At 40.5% G+C, this 15,192-nt stretch overlaps 1 protein-coding gene across 4 annotated transcripts in view; it reads left to right on the top strand.

The window, feature by feature from the left end:
• Nucleotides 1–13,723, top strand: part of PRTFDC1 (phosphoribosyl transferase domain containing 1) — a 47,376-nt gene extending 33,653 nt beyond the window's left edge. For 2 of the 4 annotated variants that reach the window (XM_054192851.1, XM_054192850.1), the window contains exons 5-9: nt 7,949–7,966; nt 9,406–9,488; nt 9,905–9,951; nt 11,925–12,001; nt 12,615–13,723. In XM_054192851.1, coding sequence (XP_054048826.1) covers nt 7,949–7,966; nt 9,406–9,488; nt 9,905–9,951; nt 11,925–12,001; nt 12,615–12,662 — 273 coding nt within the window. In that variant the 3' untranslated portion in view covers nt 12,663–13,723. Of the gene's footprint in view, nt 1–7,948; nt 7,967–9,405; nt 9,489–9,904; nt 9,952–11,924; nt 12,002–12,597 lie in introns of all 4 variants that reach the window. The other 2 variants (XM_054192849.1, XM_054192847.1) reach the window with 1 other exon arrangement.
• Nucleotides 13,724–15,192: the final 1,469 nt, after the last annotated feature.

Raw genomic sequence — 15,192 nt, 5'->3', positions numbered from 1 at the left:
CGATTTCTAGTGCATACAGCAGTTCTGAATTTTTGTTCCCAGGCTCAGCTGTTGAAGGTATTTTGTGGTCTCTTTGAGGCTGTGGGCTGAAAGGTCAAAGTTCTTTTGAGAAAAATGTTCTCCCACTGGGAACTTGGCTGTTAATTAAATAAAAGCTATTACTTTCTGCTACAAACATTACTTCATTGTAAGGTGTTTTTTCCAGGTTTCAAATCATTCTGCTCTTCTCAGTCTTAAGTTCTTTCTGTATTTGCTTTTTTTTTTAACAGTTGTTTGTTTTGCTGTGTTTTGGGTTTTTTTTTCCCAATGTATGTGCATGTTATACTACTGATTTTATGCTGAAACATTTAAGGAGAAAATACCCTCTGTGTACCTACCTGATTTTCTTGCTCTACAGACAAGGGCTGTGTGTGTCCTCTTAGCTGTAGTATTGCATTAAGTATGGTTGTTTCTTTGATTACTTAAGTAGAGTTTCTGTTTTCCAGGAAATACTCCCTCTTTCTAAATTTGTAACTTAGAATTTTACCTTGTTAAAATTTCACATTTTACATGAATTCAAAGACAGCCTTTTCCTCAAACACTTACTCAATGCTAATTTCATAGCACTGTTATTTAATAGCAATTTCTCCTTTGAAATCAGTCTTCTAAATGGAACATAAAATCAAAATCTAGAAAAAATTGCTTTTCTTTTCCAGGAAGGTGAAAAATAGTTTCCACAGCACTTACTACTGTCAGGCAGGAGGCATACATGATCTCATGACTCTGCTTGGTCTTGTTAGCTGACATTGTTCCATTTATTACTGACCTGTCGGAAGGTAAACAATAGAAATGTATTGACTCAGTGCCGGAGTATTTTTCAGCTTATTACAAGTCAGAATTTTTCTTACATGTCTTATAATAAAAACCTATTTGCCGTGTATAAGCTCATGTGGCTTTGAAAAGCGGTAAACTACAGATTTTCAATTTTCGCAGGTTTCCAGTCCATTATTAAAAATGTTAAAATTCACAGGTACATTGAAATTTAACACGAGAGACAAATACACCTGGAATACAGGGATTAGAAATTATTTCTTCTTCATTTTACATAGTACTAACATTGCCAAAAAATTCCTGCTTTTTCCAGATGTCCCAAGACATGCTGCTATGAACCATTTTTACTGCTGTCTAAAAAAGGATATGAGAGCACAAATTTTATTTTTGTGTAGATCCAGTTTGCACCACAAATGTTATTTCTGCTCAGTCCAAATGTCCATCTGCAGAGTCGCAAGTTGTATGCACCCTGATCACTCAAAACTGGAGAATTTTAAACTTCACAGCACCCCTTTGCATTTAAAAACACAGTTAAGAGTACAATTTTAGGGTTTAATAACGCAGAGTACAATTTTACGGCCAGTGCTCTTTAATGTTTTTATAAATGATCTGGACACAGGCATTGAATGTACATTAAGTAAGTTTGCAAATGACGCTAAACTAAGAGGAGCTGTGGACTCCCTTGAGGGGTGAGAGGCCTTACAGAGATCAGGATAGGCTGGAGAGCTGGGCAATCACCAACCGTATGACATTTAACGAGAGCAAGTACTGGGTTTTCCACCTGGGACAGGGTAATCCTGGTTACACATGCAAACTGGGGGATGAGAGGCTGGAGAGCAGCCCCGTGGAAAGAGATCTGGCAGTTTAAGTTGATGGCAAGTTGAATATGAGTCAACACTGTGTCCTGGCAGACAAAAGGGCCAACAGCGTCCTGGGGTGCATCAAGCACAGCATAGCTAGCTGGTCGAGGGAGGTGATTGTCCCATTCTACACTGCACTGGTGTATACTGTGTGCAGTTTTGGGTGCCTCAGTGGTAAGAAGAACATCAAACTATTAGTGTCCAGAGGAGAGTGACCAAGATGGTGAAAGGTCTTGAGGGCAAGACTTATGAGGAGTGGCTGAGGTCACTTGGTTTGTTCAGCTGGGAGAAGAGAAGGCTGAGAGGTGACCTCATGGCAGTCTACACCTTCCTCGAGGGGGGCAGTGGAGAGGGAGGTGCTGATCTCCTCTCTCTGGTGACCAGTGATAGGACACGAGGAAATGGAATGAAGCTGCGTCAGGGGGAGTTCAGATTGGACATTAGGAAATGGTTCCTCACTGGGAGAGTGGTCTGTTCTGGAACAGCTCCCCAGGGAAGTGGTCAGGGCCCCAAGCCTGTCAGAGTTCAAGGAGTGTCTGCACAACGCTCTTAGTCGTATGGTTTAGTTTTATGTAGTCCTGTGAAGAGCAGGGAGTTGGACTCAATGATCCTTATGTGTCCCTTCCAACTTGAGATATTCTATAATTCTATGATTCTGTATTGCACCAGCCTACTTCCTGCCAGCTACCGGCTAGAAACAGCTGTAAACACAGGATGAATCACAGCCATACACATATCTGTCAGCTCCCAACCATCCCTCTGATCCATCAGCAATGAAAGCTGCTGATTCTCTTGCAACGACTCAGTAGAAAGGTGTTTAAGTCTCTGAGAGTTGAGCCACCGCCCCTTCTTTATTTGAACTATATAAGAAGTCTTTCCAGGACATACTTTAAAAAACTGACTGTTCTCTGTGTCTCACTGTAAGATATATTAGCACAATTATTAGATTTCTGGACGTACTTCACAGATCGTATTGGTGAAGACGGACCTACTCAGAAATTAAGCCATCTTCGGTCTAGTTAACATGTCAGTAAATACTGCTATTTCCTGTTCTCCAAGCTCCAAAAATAGACAGACAATATCAAACGCATGCCAGAAGGCTGGATTACTTTTCTTTTCATGTGGTTTCCTCCTCTGCAATTGCCTCAGATGTATCTGAAAGGACAAAACTGTCTTGATCTATGTGGTATAGGAGCTTCAAACACATATACTTGAAAAAAGATCTTTTCTTCAGCGTCCAGCTTTTGTCCAGCTATCAGTTACTGCTGCAGCACCACAAGGTGATGAGTTTCACCAGTCTCCTGCCCACCAGCCCACAGGTGGATTTCATGATAAAGCTGAATAAGGTCTTTCTTGTAAATGTGACCTTTCACAAGATATGCTGGATGCAGCCAGCTATGCATTTAGGATGATGGTGACATTACTGATAATGTACCAATTTGTTGTACCCATTGCATTCTTCTTTCATCTTCTTCTATCCATCTGCTCAAGGATAAGCGAATCTATTTCAACCAATTTTATTACACATCACCACTATCTAGTCTTGGATACTGTATGTCAAACCATTTCTTGGCAGTTTGTTCCTCTGCTGCTCTGCTATGCCATCCCTTTTCTGGAACCCTTCACTCAGTAGCCTGCTCCAACAGGAGCAAGGTAGGGGATAGGCAGCAATACAGTCGTTTTGACAGCACATCATGTTGTTTCGAAGGAGGCGGTTTTTGGTATATCAGAGGATGGCAAACCATTTTGAATGCCTTCAGTCATAAGCAAAAGTTAAGGCCTGCCTAGTCAAAACAGGGATTAATCTATCACTCTCAATGATCAGGATCCCTGCTTATTTATATGTCCAAAATGTTTTCATATCTAAATATTTTATAGTGGCTTTTCCACTACAAAGTCCTTACATACAGGATTTCTCCAGAGCACAGAAAATCCTCATCCATGTTTTGGAAATAATGAGAATGTGCATAATGCAAAACAGAATCTGTGTTTCCTGACCTAGGCAACGGCCTGATTAAAGGGACTTTCAAAGGACCAAATCTCCCAGTGCATATAATTTGTAACTGTTGGACTCCTTGAATCCGAGGAGAAGAGGAAAGAGTAATAGAATGCTGGTCAGACAATTTCAGGGTCCAATATCCTTCCTTCTCAAGTTAGTCAATAAATATGAGATCTTGCACTTCAGCTGAAGTCATGCACAGGTGACTATCACTCTTGTGGCCAGACAAGCCCTTCAGGCGTGTCTGGATCCACGGTAATCTTCTTCATATGAGTCATTTGTGATAAGAAAATGTAGACAAGATTAAATTTCTATTAGACAGATGTATAATTGGTTGGAAAGCTGCTCTCAAGAAACAGTTAATTACACTTCATTGTCAGACTGGATGCATTAAAGCATGTTCTCCGGGGACTATACAATATTTAGTTCATGATTTAAAAGATAGAATTAGCACTTAATGCTAGTGATACTACCTGGAAAAATACTACAAGATATTGTTATGATCTTAAGAAATTATTTCAAGAATTTGGTTCAAAGATTGACATATAATGACAATAAAGATGAATACTAACTTCTCCGTTTATATAGAAGTAATCTTTTGCATAAAGGCAAGTGAGGAAGACTGACTAAGCAACAGTTCTGAATGGGAGACAATAGGTGGATCACTTAGGTGGGCACGTGAGACAACAGCATACCTTTATAGGAGATGTAACTGTTATACTGGAATATATAGAAAGGAGGAGTATTTATAAAGCATACAAAATGGTTCTTTTATTCTTGACACTCAAAAAGGCTTCCCTTTGGTTTGGGGCACCACAACTGGAGAAGGACTCTGACCAACTGGACAGGTTCCAGAGGAGAGCAGAAGAATGGCCAGAAAGCTAGAAAATATAACTTGTGAGAAAATGTTGAATAAATAGGGGTTGTTTAATCTGAAGAAGAGGAAATGGGAAATACATCTGTCTTCAAATATAGAAGAAGTTAAAAAGAGAAGAAAATGGAGCTCTTTCTGTGTCCACTGCAAAACAAGTTCAGGCCAAATAGCAACAGAGGTTTTCTAACTGTATTTTGGCTCTTAGATGATGAGGCACTGAGACACATTGCCTGGGGAGGTTCTGAAGCCCTCATCGTGTTCAAGAACAGGTAAATCAGATATCTGTGAGGGATAGTTTTAAGTTGATTATTCAGGCCAACAGAATAGTCTTGATGAACTTTCATGGTCTCCTCAGCCCCTTATTCTATTAGCGTCTATGATTTTTTTTCTCACAAGTTCATTAGTAAGGTCTGCTCCTCTCTATTGGTTTAATCCCAATTCCATGGCCAGGGAGGCTGCTGTCCCCTCATTCTGTCTACTTTTATGATTTCCACTTATGAGTAAGCAAGAGAATCCCTATTGCTGCTCACGATAGGATAGCTGGAGCAGATGTGGTAGCAAAAACCCATATTTGTCTATCAACAGACTGTCCCAGGACTATGTGTTTCTCTCAATCTGTCACAGCCCTGTGTGCACAAACAGGCCTTAATAGCCATGACCTGTGTCACTTGGGGCCCCTACCCTCACCTGTGAGCACAGGAGCCTCAGTTCCCCTCCACCCTGGCCTTTTCGTCTATGCCTGAGCTATGCTGTATGGGTACCTGTCTTCAGCTCAGCTACAGCCATGGCTGTGTGTTACTACAGCCATTGATCCCGACCCCAGCTCACAGACTGACTTCCCAGTTTAACCTCGGACCTGTCTCATCACTGTGGTCCTGCCTGGAGATCAGTGGTCTGTGTTTGATCATGTTTACTCTCCCTGGACCTGATCCCAACCTGTGGACTGACATCCCAGCTTCACCTCAGGTCTGCCTCATCACCATGAACTCACCTGATGATGTTGCACTCTTGGTCGAACAGGTCTCAGGTCTGCCCGCCCGCCTCACTGGGGCACTGTGGGGCTGGTGAGGCCCTTGCACTGCCGGCTGTGTTATTGCCCTCAGTTCATGGCTACCCTTCACTCAGGGAGCAACAAGCCTTTGCTGCACCCTGACACAGTCTGCTAACGCAGGACTTTGCAGCCCTCTGCCATGTCAGTTTTGGTATGTCCCAACTCATGCCATAGCTGCTGGATAGGTTTTGTCACTAGAAGATCTGTGCTTTTCCTTTGGTAGGAAAGTTCTTGGCAACAGTATGAAGAGTAGCAAGAGATGCACGAAACTGGCAGATGGGTCAGGATGTCAGGTCAGCCTCTTTCACCAGGTGCCACTCGCAGTCAGCCTGGACTGCTTGCTGGTACTAAAGGAGTTCATTTCCATCTCTAGTTCTGGTGATGCTCTTTCCTTGTCAACTCTTCTGCTCTCTCCTTGTATTTTATATATATATGTGTGTGTGTGTATATACACACATAAATATTTACATATATCACCAGCTGTGCAAGTTCCCTGGGGGATGGTTAAACCATTAGTCCTGCACGTAATCTTCAGGTGTCCACTGGCTGAATCAAGTGATTTGCTTATGCCTCAGACCCAGGTGTCCTGGGCTGGTCTTTGGAAGTGTTTTTCCTAGTTATGACTTCATCCAGGAAGCCAGATGAGAGCCAAACCCTTTTTGGATCCATATGGCTTCCTTCAAGAAGAATACCTGTCATAAGCTTCTCCTGAACATGCTTTTGGTGTCTTCATCTTATCTAGAGGACTGACATACTTCCATTCTTTCTTGAAGGAAGAAATTTCTAGAGGCAGGGTGTCTTCGGACTTTTGTTGTTGAGGCCTTTGACTTTTTACCTCCACAGGGCTAGGTCTTTCAGATCCAGAGTTGTTTGTGTCAGCAGCTGAGAGGTTGAAAGTCAGGAGTGCCAAGCAGGATAACCACCAGTGAAACCTGTTATGAAAACACCAAAAAGGAGACACCCTCCAAGGTTAATACGCATTCCACTGGAGCTCAGTCTAAATTAGTGGCTTTCTTGAGTGATATCTCCATTGCTGACGCTTGCTGAACTACTACCGGCAGTTTCCTCCACACCTTTACCAAGTGTTTTGCCTTTTCAGAAGCATCCAGTATATGGTAACGTGTTTCTTCAGTGGTCGATGCATGAAGCATGCTATGGCTCCCTGCCAAGCACTGGGATTGTTAGGAGGAACTGCAGTATGAATAGATATATGGATAATCTATATTAATATATTATTCCTGTTGTCAAGATTAAAAAAAATATTTACATATCAGTTAATGAAACTGTCACGAGCACACTCCCGTCACACGCTCCTTCTCCATGGTGTTTGAGTCTTTCTCAGAACTCTCAACCTTGGGATTCTCCGATGGCAAAGGAAGTTAGACAGCCTCCAGGTTACGTATGTAGCAAAGCCAACAAGCCTGACAGAAAGAACATGGAATGTAAGCTAGGCTGGTGAATACTGCAAGGATACGAAACTATCTGTCTCAAGGTTTTGCAGGACACACCAAGTGCACACGCATGTAAGATGTATACATAGAGAGGCAGATTGATATAGGAATTTGTGAAATAACTTTCCTCTTGCTATTGCAGATTTCACCTCAGAAAGTAGATCTTAATGCAAGATTGTAAGAGTCCATCCTTTTGTACATGCATATGATAATGCCCACTAATAAATAGATTTTTATTTCTTCTAATAAGGACATTACTTATTATTGCTTTTAATAGAAGAAGAAAACTCACCTTAGATATTGTGATTCCCGGAACTGTGATGTCATAAGGCTTGACATCACTGCTCTTGACTGGACCGCTCCCCTTCTCTTCAAGTAATACTACTGGTTTCAGCAGCAGTATTTGAAAAGAAAGGGTGCTTTGAGAATGGGTGGTACAACTTGGCCTGTAATCCTTTACTGTGAGGTTTCTGGGGGGCGAGGGGAGGGAGGAAGAGCATTTATTTCAGAGTAAGAATATTATTGTTGAAGTCTCATGTTAACATTGGAAACAGTATTTTAGTGAACTATAGGGTACACTGTAGTACACGGCTAGATGCACTGGAATGAAGTGAGGCTTGTGCCATTTGGATTTCTTCCATCCAATTTTATTTTCCAAAGCTACATCTGTTCTTGCACAACAAGAATAATCTAGAGATGAATAAAGTCGTAGCCCCTGACTCCAGGGCTTGCTCTTATGGCTGGCTCTTTTTCAGGGCACACGAATCAGGAAACTGCTTGTGTCCCACCGTGTTGTACATATGCACGTGGACCTACCTGTCTTCATTTCACTTTTTCAAACATTTGTTTCTCTTAGTCTGTGAATGTTGTGTAATTGTGTTCCTTTTTGTTTGTTTCTTTCAGAATGTTCTAATTGTGGAGGTAAGTTGGGTGCTTATGTCATATTGTACTTAGATAAGTCCCATAGTCAAGGCGTGATTGTGTGCTCAGTTTCTTAAACCCGTCTGTGTTTACACTTCTTTAGCTGGGAGGCGGTGAAGAGGGAGAGAGGTTGATTTGCTTAATAACCTCCCGGTCTTTTTGCAATTGAGTGACGGATCAAACTACATTGCTGCCACTCTAATTGGTACTCTGCCTTGTAATACCCAGGAGTCTTCGTTTCTGTGTCATTTGATTTGTTCTTTCTATGGTTTCACCGACTCCTGTTCTGCAAGTTGTTCTGTTCCTTGGAGGGCAATGAATTAAATGGAACGATGCCCTGCACTTCTCAGCTGCACGACTTTGAAATAGTAGCATAGCCCTGCACATGCTTTACAACTTCAGGGTTGTTCACGTGCTGGTTGAAAATGTCGGTCATTCTCTCACGTCCCCGTGACTCCTGCTCGTTAGCATTGCATCCTGCACTGTCCCCTGGGGAGGGCCCGTCACAGATACGTTGCTGATGGAAATCAACAGCATTCAATTGGAGAGGAAAATGTGTCACCTCACTGGTGCTGCAAATTCTCTCTTCGTTAATGTAGGCGATTCTCTTCTAAAATGTCGGAAAAGCAACTGCGATGGTTAGAAAGCATGTCAGGATCTGACTGGCATTTCAGGTCCAGTCTGCTTGTGTGGGAAGTAAGCTGGACAGTGTAATAAAGGAAAAGCATAAATGTTGGAATGTCTTTTCTAAGCAAAGGAGGGAAAAAAAGTCATCAGCCTCAGAGATGGCTGGGTACCCGAATAGCTGCGAGGAGCTCCATACTTGCAAATGCTAACTGCTGTCAGAGAAATTAATAATGTCCGCAGCAAACTTTGTTAATGCTGGGATAGCTGGGAAGCAGAGACAAGGTGTGCTAATGAAAAATCCACACCCAGAGAGTTCAGGATCAACAGCTCCTCTCCAGGTCATGCTCGGTTTTGTAGCCAGGTATCTACTGATCTCATTCAGATTAGCCTGGGTACAGCAGCTCTGGAGAATGTGCATTTGTACTGGACTAATAAAACAACAAATAGGGCAGATTTAACCCTGGCATGGAGAGATGTTGACATACTGTAGTCTGAGCGTAATATGAAAAGTCTGATCCCTGCATCCTTGCAGTGCCCCGTGAAGTCATCTCCAGACCCATGTTACATCCCAACTACTAGAAACACAGCTATTTTCAAGACAGGCCTCTAACTGATTATTTTATGAGTATAAAGTGCTTGCTTGAAAGAGTGTGAGCTCAATTATAACCTTTTTTGGATGTGGCTCACAATACACTGGGAAAAATACCTCATTTCCACAAAATAAGAAGGTGGAACTGCTCAGTCATTGTCCAGATTTCCTCTTTTCAGCTTTCCTTTGTTTTTTACTTCTTCTATTTTTCATGTTTTGTAAGGATATTGTTGGAACTGGGAGGACTATGAAGGTTCTGCTTAATAATATAGAAAAATGCAAGCCAAAAATGATTAAAGTGGCAAGGTGAGTAAAACGATCACAAAACTTAGTAATTAATTAGTCTAGCCCAGCATATTTTCCAGTGGAAGCTCGCATTCTGAGATCCGGCTTTAATTCGATGCTGCAGTATCACACAGGGAGCTCTGCAGAGGAGCTGCCTGAGTCACGAAGAGGAGGGTGGAGGAAAGGGGAGGAAACGCTGTTGCGTTGCTCTGCAGTGGCAATGACCCTTCAGCCGTCGCAGGGCTGGCACTGATGGACTTTGAGAGGGAACACACCCATCTCTTCCCTGCCATCAGGACGTTGTCGGGAGGAGAAGCAGAACAAGAACAGTGATTCACATGGCTCGGAAGTTTTTTGATAAAGGGAATAGTTTTAATGCATGTTATTCAGGTAAATACCTAGATTTTACATGGGGTTTATTTTGGTTTTGATTACAGTTTGTTGGTGAAAAGAACATCTCGGCCTGATGGGTACAGACCAGATTGTAAGTGTTACTGTGAAAATCTGTACATGACAGTACAAGAAGTTACCATTACTCTACCACTTGCCTTTCATATCATTCTACGGACTGCCAGAAGCATTGTAAAATATCAATTGTCAATGGGACAATGGAATGCAATGGAAGGACATGTATAATCCTACAAAGCCTAACTTCCTTGTAGTCTGATGTTTTCTGCAGAGTGCTAACTTTATAGGGAAGTTATGAAAAGGTTTAATTTTATTCATGAAAGGTGTTTATCTTCAGTTCTGACAAACTATATAGAAGAGAAAGTCCATTTCTTCCTTTTCTTTCCTCATTGCATCTCTGTGGAGGAGCTGCAGGATTCCATCTGAACATGAAAGGTGTTTTATTGTGGCCTAGTTATTCACAGGTTTTACATTTTTATAACAGAATAACACTCTTTATTATTTTTTGAAAAGTATTATTGTTTAAATGGTAAACAGTAATATTATAATTAAATCCCACCCCCCAAAAAAGCAAAAGATAAATTGGGCTTTTTAAACTTCCTCCCGTTGCTCTGTTGGTGTCACACCAGCACCACTTCGCTCTGAATTATTGGTACCTGTGCTATGATGAAGCTGTAAATGGAGCTATACCAAGCTATTGTCATTTTAGACTTGTTAGAATAAATGATGTAATAACAGGTATGTGGCTAAATAGTGAAAAGAATAGATCCATCTAGAAGAGATCGACCAGTATTTGCTACTGAAGAAGGCTCTGGTCAGCTGAGCTGGGGAGGAGGGTAGAAGGAGAGTAGGCAGGTGAGTACCAGGAGGCAGCATGAAGGGTCTTGATTTGGGATGTGGGAGAGAGGGAAACTTTATGAAGCAAAAGTCACTCCACATTGGGCACGGCCCCGCGGTTTTAGCCCGATAATCTGAACTGTGACCCAAACATTTTGTTGTACAACTTTTTACACAGTGGTATTTTTAACCTTTAGAATTTAATCCAGTAAATTATATATTCAACTGGATTCACTAATGTTAAACATATCAAAAATACAACAAAATTACTTCATGAAGGGTAGCTTAGTATTTTTATGTTGTAAAATGAAACAGTTTTATCCTTGTTTATTCATACTGTGATTCATTTTATAAAACATCAGAGATCACTCTTGTAAAAATCAGACAGTGCTGTGTCATTTGCTCACTTGCCCGAATTTATGATTCCAAAGTGTCTATTATCCACAATTTTTAACAACTGAATAAATTCCTTACTTGAATACCTGTAAAAATTTTTATGCTGACCTATTTTTGCATCCATAAGGTTGTGCTTGTCTCTAGATACCTAGTGAACAATTTGGAAAGAGTCTAACTTGTTTTATGTAGTGCTGATACCGCACAAACCTTCACACTCAAAAAAGATACGTGCCTATGCTCAGCTTGAAGTTTGTGAGTTGTAGGATTCAGCTACTCTGCATGCATTTACTTTATTAAGCATGTGCATGAGCCTTCATAAGGTTGGGGCTTTAATTTAAGAAGCATTTGACGTGTTTTGGTCGCATACTGTGCAAAAGAGTTTTTTCTCTTCTCAGAAGAAAATATATAAATCTCCGAAAGTTACTTCAGAATTAAAGTTGTACTTTTTTTTTTTTTTAAATCGTTAATGTGATACTGGACAGTTGTCATCACACGTGTGCCAATGGAGTTTCCAACTGTAGGCAGAATTTTTTAGCTCTGATTTTGGCTTCCTTCCGCAACATATCTGTTATGCCACTGATAACGTACAGAACTCTCCTACACTGACTGCTCACATCCCTGTCACAAATAGTCTGTGAGTGGGAACTGGGTATAGGGCCACTGCTGACCTTCATGTCTCAAAGTCAAAAGTAGCATGACCTCAAGTGATTACGTATATCTACAGTTTGCTTGTCAGAGAACCAACACATGAATTTAAGGGCTATATAATTGCCACTGATCTTGTATTGATGGTGTTTGTTATTTGTCTCAATACAGATTATGGATTTGAAATTCCAGATTTATTTGTGGTAGGTTATGCCTTAGACTACAACGAGCACTTCAGAGATCTAAATGTAAGTTTCTTTAAAAAATGGTTTAAAAAAATCACTGTTTTGCTTTTCCAGGGTCTCTTAAATATCCCATAATTTGCTTCCTGCCTGGGGCCTTAATGTCATGGTTGGGATCCTTTCAGTGAGTGTAGAACTCCCTGCAAAACCTGAAGTAATCCAAAGGAGTCAGAGCTGTGCCTGGTTCCTTCCCATCTCTTCCCCCTAAGAGCAGAAGTCATTCCTCTGCTACACTTCCGTCTTCTGTGCCCTAGGACTTCACAGGGCCACCATTCCCACTGCGCGCAGAGACAGCAGTAAATAGTGACGCACAGCTACAGTTCAGACAGGTTTGGACTTTTACTGCTCTGTTGCCTACCTCTTTTCTCAGTGAGATTATGATGGAAAAAAGGTGCAAGCCTTGCCCACTCCCGGGGGTGGACCTCAAAGCTGGGAATTGCAAGTGGAAAAACTTGCTGTAGCTAGAAAGTGAAATCAGTATCCAATTGCAGGTCTCTGGAAAGGAAGGGGTAATTACAAGATCACTAGATTGGTCAAGTGAAAGTATTTCTGAACAGTGTATTAATAACTAATAATGTAATCAACTATACTGTTGCAATCAGTGTTATATTTTTTTCAGCACATATGTGTTATCAATGATCATGGCAAAGCAAAATACAGAGTCTGAAGCAGTAACATCCTCACCTGAAGATCTGGAAGCTCAGTGAAGCAGCAATTTGACTACACTCCCTCGAGCATCTCCCAGAAGAGCAGGGCAACTGACTCGTGTTTCTTTCAATTCAGTATAATGAGTTTACTCTAGAGATACTGATTAATATTTACAGAAGTGAGAGCTCTTACCTAAAATGTGAAGTAGAGGGCTTTTAAAGTTATTACCTTTTTTAAGTATTAAAATTACTGTATAAGATGCCTTTTGACTAGTAATTTGCCTGCCTCGAGTCTCATTGTGCCAAATGGAAAAACATTATTTTGATTTAATTCCACAATTCAAAAGTTTCAGCTGAAGCTGTACGTTGTATGGTAATACATTTCTGGCAGTTCACTACTGCCTCTTCCGAATGGAAGTTTCAACTCTCAGAACGTGCTGGATTAGATTGCTGGTGCAAAACGAACCTTTGCAAGACACTGTTGATCTGAAATGGGAAGATGTCATGGTTTTGGTGTGTCGTGTGGCCATAGAATCTAACCTGTTCAATGTGCCGAATTGTAATCAGGACAAAACAATGCCAGGCAGGTTTCAATTTCTACGTGGTATCCTTTTACTTCTATAGGGCACGAACAAGTAAAAAAATTAACATAGTGTTCTCCTGGACGTATATTCTTAATTAAACCTCATTAAGCACAAAAGGTTAACGCTAGTCAGAAAATTATTCAGTTATGATTTGATTTTTGTAGCGTGTCTGAGTTGAGACTTTTTGCAACCATTTGTTGTCTTTAAGAATACAGATCTGACCATGTTGGAGAAGAAAAAAAATACGTAGGAAAACACAGAAAACCAGTTAACTCATGAATAGGGTAGACTCTAGGTATTCCCTCCTTCCCTTATATGTCATGTTTGAAGAATTTTGTTAATTTCCATGCTGTATTAAGCGCGAAAAATTTACTTCTGTACTGTATGTAACTGTTCTCAGCAACTTCCCGAGGGAAGGCAATGCGAAGGAAGTAGCTGTGTATCGATAGCTTTGCTCTGAACTGTAAGAGGCAGATTGTTATTAGTTTCGGGTTCCTTTAAACTAATAAAGAAATATTAAGAACACTTGTTACATTGCACAGTTGTTTTTTTTCCTGCTTCAGCATATTTCACACATCCCATAAAAGCTCTTCAAAAATATGTATTTAACTGGTAATCCAAACATAACTTATGTATGTGTCCTGTGGCTCCTAAGCTATTGTTATTTGGATAAAATCCATGATGTTAATGGAATGAAGAAGATCAAAGAATTATTTTGATTGCTAGCGAAATGCTTTAGCCCTCTCTTCTTTACTATTTTAACCTATATTTTTAAAGATTTCTGTTGAAAAGCTTTCCCTCATAGAATAACTTTGTTTTAGAGAAGAAAGGACGCCCGTACAGCCTCTGGGAGAAGCTGGTGAAAAGAGTTTAATCTCTTTTTCTTTTATGAGAGTGTTAAAATTTTTCTTAATCCTTCTGATTTCTATGGATTTAGTAGTATCGGCACATTGCATAGGCAGACAGGCTTAGGCTTATGCTTAGTCCAAGAGATCCACTACATTATTTCCTTTATTTCCTCACTCCTTAAAAAGTCACAATCCATTTTGCCTTGCTGCGATGATCAGCCTTCAGCAACAACAACAACAACAACAAACGGAGCAAGTGAATTAGTGTGAAATTAGTGTGAAAATCTGAAGTTCTGCAGATGCACATAATTTAGACTCTGTTAAAGTTGTTTCACTGGATGTTTCAGATTATTAAAATCTACTTACTTAATAGAAAAGAACAAATTTATAGAAAAGATAAGAACTGGAATGTTTCTTCAAATTAATTTTATTTTCTCCTGCCATCATAATTTTAACATTGTGAAAAAGCACCATACAGATTTCAGTAGTGAATTTGCACGTGCAGTTATACAGTGAATAAGAGGTGTTTTTCTCTTCTAATGTCATATTTCAGTTTTGGACCCTTATACATCTGAGCACGTCCAGATGTCTCGGTTGGCATCCACGTTACTCTTTGCTTGAAGCACTTCCATCTGAAAAATTAGTTTTCAATTACATTAATAATCAGATTCCAAAATACCATTAGTGTAACTGAGGAAACAGGTAGTTACGCATTATCTCTGATTAATATTGGGTCTAGTTTCTTCGATGTGCTCAGATAGTTTAAAAAAAATCATATGTTTTTTCTGTAGCTGTCTCCTGGTTCAGTAACAGTGTTGGTTCCATTCCTTTAACTAAAAGGCCACTAAACATTTCTTCAGTTGCGGTTGCACCCCGTGGCCCACAAAGCAGGGTGGGCTTTTTAAAATGAGTTCAGCAGCATCTGTTACTAAGAAGAGAGAGGGGATGTTCTTTACAATCCAGTGTTTCTCTGGCCATCGTGTTTATGTATTTGCTGGGCGTCCGTTTTTATCTCAGTTTTTCTTCTCACGTGCTCTTAACCCTAGCATCCTTTCCCTACCTGTGGAATACAAATCGACAGGGGCAGTAACGTGGTTTAACGTTACATAAACGTTTAG

The sequence above is a fragment of the Rissa tridactyla genome, chromosome 2 (assembly GCF_028500815.1).
Source record: "Rissa tridactyla isolate bRisTri1 chromosome 2, bRisTri1.patW.cur.20221130, whole genome shotgun sequence".
In the NCBI taxonomy this organism is placed as follows: domain Eukaryota; kingdom Metazoa; phylum Chordata; class Aves; order Charadriiformes; family Laridae; genus Rissa; species Rissa tridactyla.
This window is presented reverse-complemented; position numbering and strand designations above follow the sequence as displayed.